This window comes from Taurulus bubalis (assembly GCF_910589615.1).
Source record: "Taurulus bubalis genome assembly, chromosome: 8".
Lineage (NCBI taxonomy): Eukaryota > Metazoa > Chordata > Actinopteri > Perciformes > Cottidae > Taurulus > Taurulus bubalis.
This window is the reverse complement of record NC_136596.1, coordinates 16,447,548-16,459,916: the sequence shown is the minus strand read 5'-3', so window position 1 is coordinate 16,459,916 and position 12,369 is coordinate 16,447,548. Positions and strand designations below refer to the sequence as shown.

At 42.8% G+C, this 12,369-nt stretch overlaps 1 protein-coding gene across 1 annotated transcript in view; it reads left to right on the top strand.

Moving 5' to 3' along the window:
* The window catches only part of hmcn2 (hemicentin 2), a gene marked incomplete at its 5' end in the record, with an annotated part of 43,426 nt that extends 31,907 nt beyond the window's left edge, over positions 1–11,519 (top strand). Inside the window, 28 exons of the mRNA XM_079222510.1 lie at positions 83–210; positions 406–562; positions 671–792; positions 881–1,045; positions 1,169–1,276; positions 1,363–1,497; positions 1,795–1,929; positions 2,081–2,350; positions 2,443–2,633; positions 2,725–2,938; positions 3,143–3,277; positions 3,559–3,749; positions 4,431–4,512; positions 4,833–5,003; positions 5,688–5,840; positions 6,290–6,427; positions 6,848–6,969; positions 7,094–7,334; positions 7,430–7,489; positions 7,591–7,710; positions 7,834–7,968; positions 8,182–8,301; positions 8,711–8,836; positions 9,820–9,948; positions 10,031–10,324; positions 10,409–10,528; positions 10,616–10,742; positions 10,895–11,519. Coding sequence (XP_079078636.1) covers positions 83–210; positions 406–562; positions 671–792; positions 881–1,045; positions 1,169–1,276; positions 1,363–1,497; positions 1,795–1,929; positions 2,081–2,350; positions 2,443–2,633; positions 2,725–2,938; positions 3,143–3,277; positions 3,559–3,749; positions 4,431–4,512; positions 4,833–5,003; positions 5,688–5,840; positions 6,290–6,427; positions 6,848–6,969; positions 7,094–7,334; positions 7,430–7,489; positions 7,591–7,710; positions 7,834–7,968; positions 8,182–8,301; positions 8,711–8,836; positions 9,820–9,948; positions 10,031–10,324; positions 10,409–10,528; positions 10,616–10,742; positions 10,895–11,273 — 4,468 coding nt within the window. The 3' untranslated portion in view covers positions 11,274–11,519. The remainder of the gene's footprint in view (positions 1–82; positions 211–405; positions 563–670; positions 793–880; positions 1,046–1,168; positions 1,277–1,362; positions 1,498–1,794; positions 1,930–2,080; positions 2,351–2,442; positions 2,634–2,724; positions 2,939–3,142; positions 3,278–3,558; positions 3,750–4,430; positions 4,513–4,832; positions 5,004–5,687; positions 5,841–6,289; positions 6,428–6,847; positions 6,970–7,093; positions 7,335–7,429; positions 7,490–7,590; positions 7,711–7,833; positions 7,969–8,181; positions 8,302–8,710; positions 8,837–9,819; positions 9,949–10,030; positions 10,325–10,408; positions 10,529–10,615; positions 10,743–10,894) is intronic.
* Positions 11,520–12,369: the final 850 nt, after the last annotated feature.

The following is a 12,369-nucleotide window of genomic DNA, read 5'->3' as shown; positions in this document are numbered from 1 at the left end:
TATATTATTTTCCACATGTAAAACAAAAAACATAGGCACAGCTATGCAATAATATATTTTTTTAATTGTGTACTTGTTTCAGGTACACAATATTGTCAGAGGGCTCCCTGCGTGTGCACGCGATTCAGTTGAGTGATGCTGGTCGCTACTACTGTACTGTGTCCAATCAGGCTGGCTCAGATCACCGCGGAGTGGATCTACGAGTGTTTGGTAAATATAGCAAAGGAAAAAAAAAACTCTTGAGGTGCCTTTTCCCTAATTTGATCATACCACATGGGTCCCTGTGTTGGTTCTGGTTGGGATTATAGTGCAGCTGTCTTGCCTAAGTATTTTCTAGGATATCGTATAGTGTTAAAAATACAGGACTATGATCAACATCCGTGATTCTGTTCTGTGTCCTATCAGTGGGTCCTTCAATCAGTCCGGGTCCATTCAATGTGACAGTAACCACGGGGATGAAAGCTGTGCTGAGCTGTGAGACGACAGGTATACCTCCACCTGAAGTAACCTGGAAGAGGAACGGCACTCCACTCGATATCAGCCAGCAGCCTGCTGCATACAGGTACATGCAAAGCTCTGGTCGGACTACCTTAGAATACAAAATATGCACATTATGAATCCCACAGCCATTCAAACTTAAAAGCTGACCACATTGTGCTGTTCTGTCCAGGCTACTGTCCTCTGGGTCCCTGGTTCTTTTGGCACCGTCCGATGAGGATGAAGGTTACTTTGAGTGCACAGCTGTCAATGATGTTGGGGAGGAGCGCAGGGTCATTGAGGTCATCCTGCAAGGTATTGATTTTGGTCTTTGTACAATAAGCAGACAGTAGCGTGTCATTTTAGACGATTGAATTGATGCATTTGCTATTTTCTCTTTTAGTCCCACCATCTATTGAAGACGATGTCACAACACTCACGGCCGTGAAAATGTCTCCTGTTGTGTTGCCTTGTCACGTACAAGGACGCCCTCAGCCCACGGTCACCTGGACCAAGGGTGGTGCCAAGCTGGGGGCCAGAGGAGGAAGTTATCGTGTCCTTCCCACTGGTAAGAGAACATATCGAGAAGCTTTTAACATTATTATGCATCACGGTAAACTGGAACAAACTACCACAGGGCACGGAATATATTTTGCTCATTAAACTAGGTATCTTATTCACTGCAATGCAGGAGTGTTGGAGATAACTGCTGCCGTGCCAAGTCATGCTGGCAGGTACACATGCTCAGCCCGTAACCCAGCTGGAGTGGCTCACAAACACATCTCTCTCTCTGTGCAAGGTAGGCTTCCATGGATAGCTGCATGTTACTGTGTAAACATGTAAATATATGTATACAACAAGGGATTTGTTCTTCCATGTATTTAGAACCCCCAGAGATCAGGCCAATGAAAGAGGAAGTACAAGCAGTGTTGCATCATGGGACCGTTCTGCCTTGTGAGTTTCAAGGCTTCCCCAGACCGTCCATAACCTGGCAAAGAGAGGGAGTGCCCATATCAACAGGTAATGACATATATAAGCCAAACACTTATTTTGTAAACATATTGTTACGTTACGGTATATGCTGGCATTTGATAATGTCGTATTCATGAACAAATACACATCAAACCACCTTTAATGCTAAAAGTTGTTGTTGTTTTTTTGTTGAAAGATTAAAATGTTTGTGTTTTAATGTAGTCTGTGATAGTTTTCTGTGAGAACATTCTTAATACTTCTTCATATTACCAGGTCTCACTGTAATTTAAGGGACATGATCTAATTTTCATGTTCATGTGACATGACTTTATTGCTTGATTACAGGCCACAGGCTTGCTGTGCTCTCAAATGGAGCTCTGAAGTTTTCTCGTGTCACACTTGGTGATGCGGGGACTTACCAGTGCCTGGCAAAGAGTGAAGCTGGCGTCGCTGTTGGCAGGACCACACTAGTCCTTCAAGGTAGTTGTGGACTTTGAATCTCACAGATTGGAAAAAAATGGTGATATCTCTGTTTATTTTTAGCAGTCAAGCTGGTTATTCATAATAAGAGTATTTTAATCCTCTATAATTTAATTAATATCAATATATAATTGATCTCATGTTTTCCCAGTGCCACCCGTGCTGAGTGTGCCTCGTGTAGAGTACACTGCAGTCCTCGGCCAGCCAGTCAGTCTGGAGTGTGTGGCTGACGGGCAGCCCCAACCTGAAGTTGCTTGGCACAAGGAGAGGAGGCCTGTGGTTGACGGCACTCATATTCATATCTTTGCCAATGGAACCTTGGCAATTACTTCGACCCAGCGCAGTGACGCAGGCCTGTACACATGTACTGCCAAAAACCTCGCCGGCAGAGCCAGCCACGACATGAGGCTGGTTATTCAAGGTAAGATAGTGCCATTTCATATCATATAAAGATTGAATATACTGTAGTAGGTTTATCTTGTATTAACTAAAAATTATGTTGTTGCATTCCAGTCCCGCCCATGATCCCACCTGCACAGACAGACCTGTCAGTCATTCAAGGATTTCAGGCGCTGCTGCCTTGTGCCGCTCAGGGTTCACCAGAGCCCCGAGTGACATGGGAGAAGGATGGTGCGATTGTGCCCAAACGTCCAGGCAAATTCACTGTCTTGCGATCCGGAGAGCTAATCATTGAGAGGGCTGAGGTTAGCCTGAGTACTCCTCACTGCATTAGAAACCACCGTCTCTTTCTAGTTCTGGGCATACAAATCAGTTCTGATTTTTTTCTTCTCTCAGCCTGGGGACGCTGGCCTGTTTACATGTGTAGCCACCAACGCAGCAGGCTCTGCTAGACAAGACATCCGCCTGTCCATCAACATGAGGCCGGCTTTCAAAGAGCTGCCACGTGATGCAACCCTGAACAAAGGGCAGAGTCTGGCCTTGTCCTGCCACGCTCAGGGAACACCGTCTCCTGTCATCTCCTGGACTATCAACAACAGTCCTTACACAGGTATTCTCTTTCTTTACACTGTGAGCTGCACTTAGATATTACCAAAGTATTACAGGGCCATTGTGGGGGGAAAATCCCATCAAGGTGGCATCTTCCGTAGATCACAGTAGGATGAAATGGCAATCATTCTTGTTTAATCTAATGCAGTTAAAGGTTAAAACTGAACCGTGTTATGCACTGACTGAATTAACATTAATATTCCAGGTGCCACTGTCGATGAGGCTGGCAGGAGCTCCGTGATCGTTGACAATGTGACCATGACTGACGCCGGGACCTACGTGTGCATAGCAGAAAACAGCGTTGGCTCCATCCGAGCACTCTCATTTGTCCGTATTAGAGGTGAGCTCCTTTTCAAGGATTATTCGGGGCTATCCGTTTAAAGGAACAGTGTGTAACATTTAGGGGGAATTACTTGGCAGCAGTGGAATATCAGATGTATAACTATGTTTTATTCAGTGTATAATCATCTTAAACTCAGCTTTTTTTAGGGATATTTTGGTTACAATCTGCACCACACGTCTGGATGCCACTACATCTTACACACTGGGCCTTTAAATTTCTAAAGATACAGTACCGATATGACCTTGATGATCTTGTAAATATGTGCTTCGTGTCTCCAGAGCCTCCGGTGTTAAAGGGTGAAGCTCACATGTCTCAGACGGTCATCCAGGGTGGTTCTGCTATGCTGAACTGTCCAGTCCGCGGCGACCCCAGCCCAGTCCTCCGCTGGCTTTGGGATGGAAAACCATTGCTCCGCTCCAGCCGCATGCAAACGCTTCACAACGGATCCTTGGTCATTTACAGCATCACTGTAAGTACAGAGCTCCGTTCATGTTTTATTTTTCCTACATTTTAATGCAGTTCTCTCTTGACAAGTTTTGTGAAACCAAGTTTGAATGATTAAGCCCCCTTGAGAAAACTACTTGCATCAAATGTCATGTCTTGTAGAACAATGGAGAGTATTTCTTCTATCCATGCTTTATCTGCAGTCTCCTTGGGTGGAGGGACAGTGTATGACTGTCCTGCAGCATCCTGTTCCCACCTAAATCAGATTCACTTCAGTCAGAAAGGCTAACAGCATTAGCAACGGAGTGGGGACGAACAGAGCTGGATGTTCCCAGACTCTCCCCCCCTTTTATTAGCCTTTAACCCTGTTAGGTCTCTAAATGCTGCTGTAATTGCACAGCCTGCAGTTGAGACTTTCTCACAGACAGATGACCGTCCTTCCCATAGAGCACTTTAATGTGAAATTTCCCCTCTCTGGCCCAGGAATATTTATTATGACAAATATTTTAATGGAATAAAGTCTCAACTGCCCAGTAGAAAAAGACAGCCTTTTTTTTTGCTTTAATATCAGCTTTCTGTCACCGTGAAACTACATGCGATCTAAGACACAGTTTTGTTCTGGAGCTTTGTGGCCCCACCAGGGGACACTTGTTCCTCAGGGTGCCAATTAAGCCAAACTCTCCTCCTCTACCTGTTTGATCTACAGGCTGCAGATGAAGGGGAGTACCAGTGTGTGGCTGAGAGTGAAGCTGGAACAGCTGAGAGGACCATTACTCTGAAGGTTCAGAGTGAGTTCTGTGGTCATAATAACACACACTGTCATGGGGTTTGAAATTAATTACAAAAATATACACAACTACACATGCCAGTAGCATCTCTGAGTTAGGATGTCTTCCCTTTCTAATAACCATTACAATTAACTACTTTTGCCACACATCCACATATTCCTGCATTTTGTCTTCTTCTTCTCATTTTGGTTGTTTTTTTGTCATATTTTTACCTACCTTCTGAGACATTTTATAAGATCATTGTTTGTTATTTTTTGCAAATCATCTAGACTTACAACCCTGCTTCACTCATTCTCTGTTTCTTTCTCTCTCTAACACAGTCAATGGAGGCTACTCAAACTGGGAGGAATGGGGTTCATGCAGTAGCACCTGTGGACAAGGCTTCCAAGAACGAATCAGATTATGCAACAAGCCAGAACCAGCCAATGGCGGCCGATCGTGCAGCGGTCCCAGTATCGACTCTGGGAAATGTCAAGTTGGTCTCTGTCCAGGTATGAATACTTGTAGGTATGCCTCGCATGGGGACAGCCAGGACTGGAGGCATAATTTGAATTCTGAATTGTCTGTCCATCCATCCGGTCTATTCTTGTAAACTTGATATTGTTTACTTTTAATTTGCCACAAACGTCCACTCTGATTCGGATGAACTGAATAGATTTTGGTGGTTACTTTGGTGGCATTTTGAACAGAGATGGATGTAAACTCCAATTTGACAAGATGTTGGAGGCATACAACTGCAAGGTCGTAATTCTAGTTTGTCCTCCTTCACTTTTGACAGGAGCAGATATTTAGATTTTTTTGTTTGTTTTGTTTAATAATTAGCGTATTACGATCCTGGTCAAGATGTTGTGTGTACGAATGAACAGAATATTATGAAAGTTACCTTACAGACAGTGTACACACATCAAAAGGACATTCATGGATGCGAGCTACGGTATTATTACAGATTCTTTATGAGATACATGGCGCATTTATTTATTTACTTATTTACTTATTAAATAGAGGCCGAGCACGTTAATGAACATCATTATAAAATACAAGTTCAAAACTTTATGGAATTTAGCAAAACTGCTAATTTGCATCCATGGTAACAAAAGCAGTCAATGTATCATATCAAAGTTAATGTTATGAATAATTATAAATGATTCAAGTTCATGTCTGTTTGGTGATGAAAGGGGAGACTCCTCGCAGGACTAGAGGCAGTCTGATCGGCATGGTGAACGAGAGAGAGTTTGGTGTGTCTTTCCTGGAGGCCAACATTACAGACAATGTTGAAGAGGGGAGCAGCACTATGCAGGCACATCTGGACAACATCCCTCCCAGTGTGGGTGAGTGGTAGCACTTTATGGCCCCTGGTGTCACATGTCTGGAGAGAAAGGCCTCTGAGTCATTTTCATGTGGGTTGTAACAGTCCAGTTTATCAACAAAATTGTGGAACAATCCAACGTGTTCTTGGAATAGAGTTAGTCACCTTTTTAATTTGCACAGTATGGGTTCAATAGACATTAATAGGATGTAAAATAGTCAACTCTACTGATCTAAAATAGGTTTATTTTAAATAGAAAACGTATAGATCCATCATTTTTGAGGAAAACAACTGTGTTACTTAGACTTTCAGTTTCAGGGAAACAGGGATGTTTGTTCTGTCTCTTTATTATTTTTTTCATGAAGAACTGAAAACAGGAGATCATTTTGGGGATGTGGTCTTGTGTAGGCTGTGCGCATTGCATGTCTTTGACTCTGTTATAGACGAAGAGCTGAAGCTGTTTCGTTGCAGGTCCCTTGCTGCGGGTGCTGGTGTCTGCGTTTGCTCCCATCTACTGGACCACTGTGATGCAGAGCGGAGCAGCCAGAAACGGCTTCTCTTTCACTGAGGGCCAGTTCAGACAGGAGTCCCAGCTGGAGTTTGAGACTGGTAAGTTCTGCCCTAAACCAGTTTTACTTGCATGGAAGTCAATAAAGAGTTTTAGCCAAAGGATATTTCTGTAAGGTAACCTATATTCCAAGAAGGTTTTTTGGAGCTTGGCCATTTGCTCAACTGATCTGTGACATGATGAAAATATCGCATTTAAAATCATGTATATACGTATATGTATATCACGTATACATTCAGTATTTTACTGTAAACTACCAACTAAAGGGGTTTAGTCAGAATATGTATCTTGATTCTCTCTGATTGTTCGTTGTAGTTTGCTAAACAACCAGCAGATGGCATCACTAACATTACTGAGTTTACACATGAAGGCTCTTCATTTTAAATAGTTTCATCACACTCTTTTGTGCTTGTAAATGAGTGGTCATTTTACTATTTATTTTTTTATATCTCTGTAAACAGGGGAGATCCTTCGTTTGACCCATGTCGCCAGAGGTCTGGATTCTGAGGGCATTTTATTAATTGACATCGTAATTAACGGATTTGTGCCTCCTTCATTATCATCATCTCATCTGAGTCTACAAGTGAGTTCACTGCTGTCATTACAATGTGAATTTACAGACCTCAAATATATCTTACCAGAGAGTTTGATGACGTAGATAAGATCTTCCCTCATTTCTCTGACCGGATTTCTTTTGTGTCCCTCAGGAGTATGATGAGTCATATGTACAGACGAGCCAAGGGCAGCTGTACTCATGGTCATCGCAGACCCACCAGAGAGGAGGAAGCCCCATGGTGCTGCGCTGCAATCACACCATTATTTATGAGGGCCAGGAGGAGCGCCAGGGCCCTCTGCTGCAACTGCTCAAGGTCTCCGGGATGAAGAGCGTCTACAACATGTTCTCTCTCACTTTGGACTTCCATATCACTGCCAGCCTCCTCATACCAGGTCTGGGGAGAATTCAAATGATTTTTCACTTCATCACCAAAAAAAGCTGGATCTGAATATTGAAGCAGCTCTGTACTTAATTTTTCTGTCTGCAGATGGTTATGGAGACACTTGCCCGAAAGGTTTCATTCCTGACACAGCCTCCTACTGTGCTGGTATGTTCTTTCCTTTTTAATTTTGTTTAAATGTCTCATTTATCTTTGAACTGTTGTCCCTGTATCAGTTTTATTATTATGGTTCAATGTGTCCTTATTAGATGAAGATGAGTGTGTGCTTCAGTCTCCCTGCTCCCACTCATGTAACAACATCATGGGAGGCTTTTCCTGTGCCTGTCCCTCTGGCTTCACCATCTCTCCGGAGACCAACACATGCCAAGGTAAGACAACATTTGTTTTTGTTTTAAATAAATTAACAGATATACAATAGAAAAGGTCTAAACTATCTTTGTCATCTTCATCTAATCAATTTGGCCTCATACTTTTGTGTCACCTAAAACCAGATATTGATGAGTGTTCCCAGGGCTCACACATGTGCCACTACAACCAGCAGTGTGTGAACACAGTGGGCACATATCGCTGCCAGGCCAAGTGTGGACCAGGATTTAAGCCCAGCAGTACAGGAACCAGCTGTGAAGGCAAGTCACTCTAAATCAGTTACAACGGTCTGTGCAACTTTTCATACGGAGGAATACCAACTTATTTTGTTGTGAACGTTGCCTATTTTTGTTGAATCCAATTGTATTTATTTCTGCAATAATCCATGAAGACAAATCTCATTTCCACGCATACAGTATGTTGTACCGTATACTGGATTGATGAAGCCATTGTGTGTCCATTGTGTGTTCCAGATGTGGATGAGTGCCAGGAGTCTGCGCTCTCCCCTTGCCAGCATCAGTGTCTCAACACTCTGGGCTCCTTCCGCTGCATCTGTCACCCTGGATACCAGCTGTCAGGACATCGCTGCATCGGTCAGTCACCTTAACGTGGTGGGACTCCCACATGTTAATAAAGGGACATTTCACCCTAAAATCTCAAATAAAGCTGTTTCCTCTTACCTGTAGTGTGCTGTAGTTGTGTTATCCACATTATTTTGATGGTGCTTTCAGCACCACCAGCCTTCTAGTTCCATTATATTCAATAGAAGGAAGACATCTTCACGGCTAATATCTCCACAATTAGGCAACTCGCATCCAAACAATCTAGATTGATAAATAGCACTACAGATAAGAGGAAAAATATATATTTTATATTTTTGGGTGAACTGTCCCTAAAAGCTTAAGTCATGGGAAGTAAATATTTGTAACTTTCAAATCAAGGCATGTTAAAATAGAACAATTTGTTGGGATAACTAACAGCTCTGTAATTTCCCTTTTACAGACATCAATGAGTGCACGAGAAACGTCTGCCCAGCTAGCAAGGAGTGCCGCAACACAGAGGGAGGATACCAGTGTTTCGACAGCTGCCCAGCTGGCATGACCAAATCAGAGAATGGAGCCTGTATGGGTTAGTGCAGTGGTTCTCAACCTTTCTTTCAGTTATGTACCCCGTGTGAAATATTTGTTCAGCCAAGTATCCCCTAACCAGCGCAAAGCATGTTTGGTTGAAAAAAAGATGTAATACACAGACAGCGCTGTGCCATCAGTGTCAGATTTAATATAGAATAAATACAATTCAGTTCATGAATTTACACTTATATTTATTAAATAACTATTTTCAAAGGATTTTTGAATAGATGCACATCTTTATTTATATTTTTTAATCTCACGTACCCCCTGGAGTTACTTCACGTACCCCGATTTGAGAACCACTGGGTTAGTGGCTTATATCCACTTTATTTAGTTGCTAAATGTAGCATTCAGTCATGATTTCATTCTCTGAAAAAAACTGCATCAACTCATTTATGTCTTGAAGGGCTTATAGAAGACTCCTGTGAGTTAACGGATTAATTTATCCTTGGATATTAAACATGTGACAGTTGGTAAAAAAAAAGCTGGTCTTGTCTGCATTAGTATAATCAGTGGAAGCCAGCAGGACTGTTGGTGATAGTATTGGCAGCTTCTAAAGACCTCTACACTGCATTTACTAACAACACTAATTTAGTAACACCAGGTCAGATTTCACAGGATTTATTAAGGGCACAACACAGCAAGAAGTCACTGCGTGTTCTTCATTAGGAAAGCTAAAGCTTTTCTGATAAAAGTCCAATAATTGGTACTCAGAGAAAAACTTTGACCGGAGACACAAAGATCCTCTTTATGACAGGAAGCAACACAGTTATTGATTGTGTGGTTTTCATTTGAGTAAACTATAGTCCCAATAGCACCCCTGGTATGAGATAGAGGCTGCTACCATCCCAAGTGTTTTTGTAATTTTACTAAAGTTATCACAGTACAAGATCAGTCTCAGCATTTTAAAATGTTCATAAAGTTGATCAAAATAGTTTCAGGTTTGGTGGTGATATATTGTTAACGGCTTATTGTTTTTAGATGTTGACGAGTGCCAGGATGGAAGTCACATGTGTCGCTACACTCAGATCTGTCAGAACACAATCGGAGGTTACGGTTGTGTGTGTCCTAGAGGTTACCGATCCCAGGGAGTAGGCCTGCCATGTCTGGGTAAGACATCCACATTGGTTTTATTAACTTTCCAATAACACTTACACATGAGAATTTACTTGATCCCTGTTCTACTTCTTAGACATTGACGAGTGCCAGCAGACACCGAACCCTTGTGCCTACCAGTGCCGCAATGTTCCTGGCAGCTTTAGGTGCCTGTGCCCTCCCGGTACTGTGCTGCTTGGAGACAGGCGCTCCTGTGCCGGGCTGGAGAGAGGGCAGACCTTCACCAACGGCACCAGAGTCAGAGCAAGACTCCGCCCACAGCTGGTGTCGTCCGTCGGCAGGCCGATCCTCTCCCGTTCTCACGGAGTGTCTCGCATCACCAGACAGAGCTGCCCTGTGGGCTACACCAACAGAGACGGCACATGTGTTGGTGAGCATGGATCAAAACTATCAGATACACCCCATCATAGCGTCTTGTCAACCTCTGGATTCTCACACATTATTCTCTGTACAGATGTAGATGAGTGTCTGCTCAGAAAGCCGTGTCAGCACGAGTGCCGAAACACCATTGGCAGTTTCCAGTGCCTGTGTCCCCCTGGTTACCAGCTCTTACCCAATGGCAGGAACTGTAGAGGTAAGTTTCACTAAACTGGAACTGTAACCTTCTTCCTCCCTTTTAAATGTCCGCAGCTAAGGTCCTATCCCCTTTCTCTACCTCTAGACATTGATGAATGTGTAGATCAAGGTATCCAATGTGGACACAGTCAGATGTGTTTTAATACCCGAGGGGGATACCAGTGCCTGGATACTCCCTGCCCTCCATCCTATCAGAGTGGACGAAGCCCTGGGTAAATTGCATGACAAAAAAAAAAGTGTTGCTCAGTATAAATAAATACATACATTTGGCTGTACATGCTGAACTTATGAGTGCAATATTTTGTAGCTATGAAATATTTGTAATATTAATGTGGCGGTGGCACTTTCCTGTTGACCTTTAAAGGACATGCTACAGGCCCTGCTCTCGGGACTGCGCCTCAGGAGGCTCTCCTCTGCTCCTGCAGTACAAGCTGCTCACTCTCCCCTCTGGCATTCCAGCCAATCACAATGTGGTACGACTTTCGGCTTTCTCCGAGTCAGGCGTCCTACAAGAGCGTACATCTTTTACCGTACTTGAGCAAGAATCGGTGACAGGTGTAATTGGCCGGGTGTTTGGCATCAGAGACGAGGCAGGCAGGGGGATCATCTTCACTCTGCGGGCTCTGAACAATGCAGGACTAGTGCGCCTCAAGGTGCAGGCCACCACCATCTCCCTGCAGGGCCGCATTACCTATCAGAGCATCTTCATTATCTACATCTCCATCTCAACGTACCCGTACTGAGCCACTGCACAGCTTTACAGATGACTCTGACTCCCAGTGGCCTTTGGATGCTTCTTACCGACAAGGCATCTCCCCCAGGTCCTGTGCTTCAGACACATTAGGCCACGCAAAGAATCTCTCACATACAAGAGAAGGTGGACATGGTTAGTAAGTGAATCTCATGAAGACGGATATCCTCATCTGGGACTGAAAAGTCATGGTGGAGAACATCCTGTTAAATGTTCACGAGGTTCTGTTGATTTATTCAGAGAGTAGAACGTACTCTGTTGAAGAAATCAGAACTGACAAACATGCTGGATGAACTAAATATTCATACGTCCTTTTTCAGGAAAAATCTTTCTTATAATTATCTGAAAAATGCAGAATGTAAAAACCAAGCAAGCACTGAAGTTATTTAGTATCCATCAGGAACTACCAATGTTATGTTCTGCTTTCTATCATTATGTTTGTTTACTTTACAATGTTATCTTATTCTTGGACAGATTTATTCTCATATGAAAAAAAGTTTGCAGCCGGCAATACAAGTCTTTCAACAGTTATGAAATTGTACAATTTCCCCCCCACTATTTTAATTTATTTAAGTAATTTGTACACATCAGTTGTTCAAACAACCGCCAGTGTCAGAAGGTTTGAGGATCTACGAGCATCGTGGTGACAAATCTTCAGAGGCACATTGTAACAGTGGCTTGTAGCTTTCATGCTAGCGACATTGTTTCATCTATCGTTTGTTTTTCTACTCCTTTTATAACATTTGTATCACTTGTGAAAGTTTAAAAAGGTGCTAATCTGAATGTACTTGAGTGTTTTAAAAACTCTCCACAGAGTTGGACTACACTTACAGTTTCTGAAGCGTGGCTCTAGCTACAACATGGCACGTCTTTCCTGTATTTATGACACTATACATTAGAGCTTCAACGATTAGTTGACCAATCGAGTAGTTAATCGAAAAAGAAAAGCAATCACCAACTATTTTGATAATCAATTAATCATTAAAGTGATTTTTTATGCAAAGTGGTGGAATATGCTGTTTTCAGCCTCTGAAATATGAAGTTTCCTGCTTTTTCTGTTTCGTATCATATTAAACTAAATGTTTTGG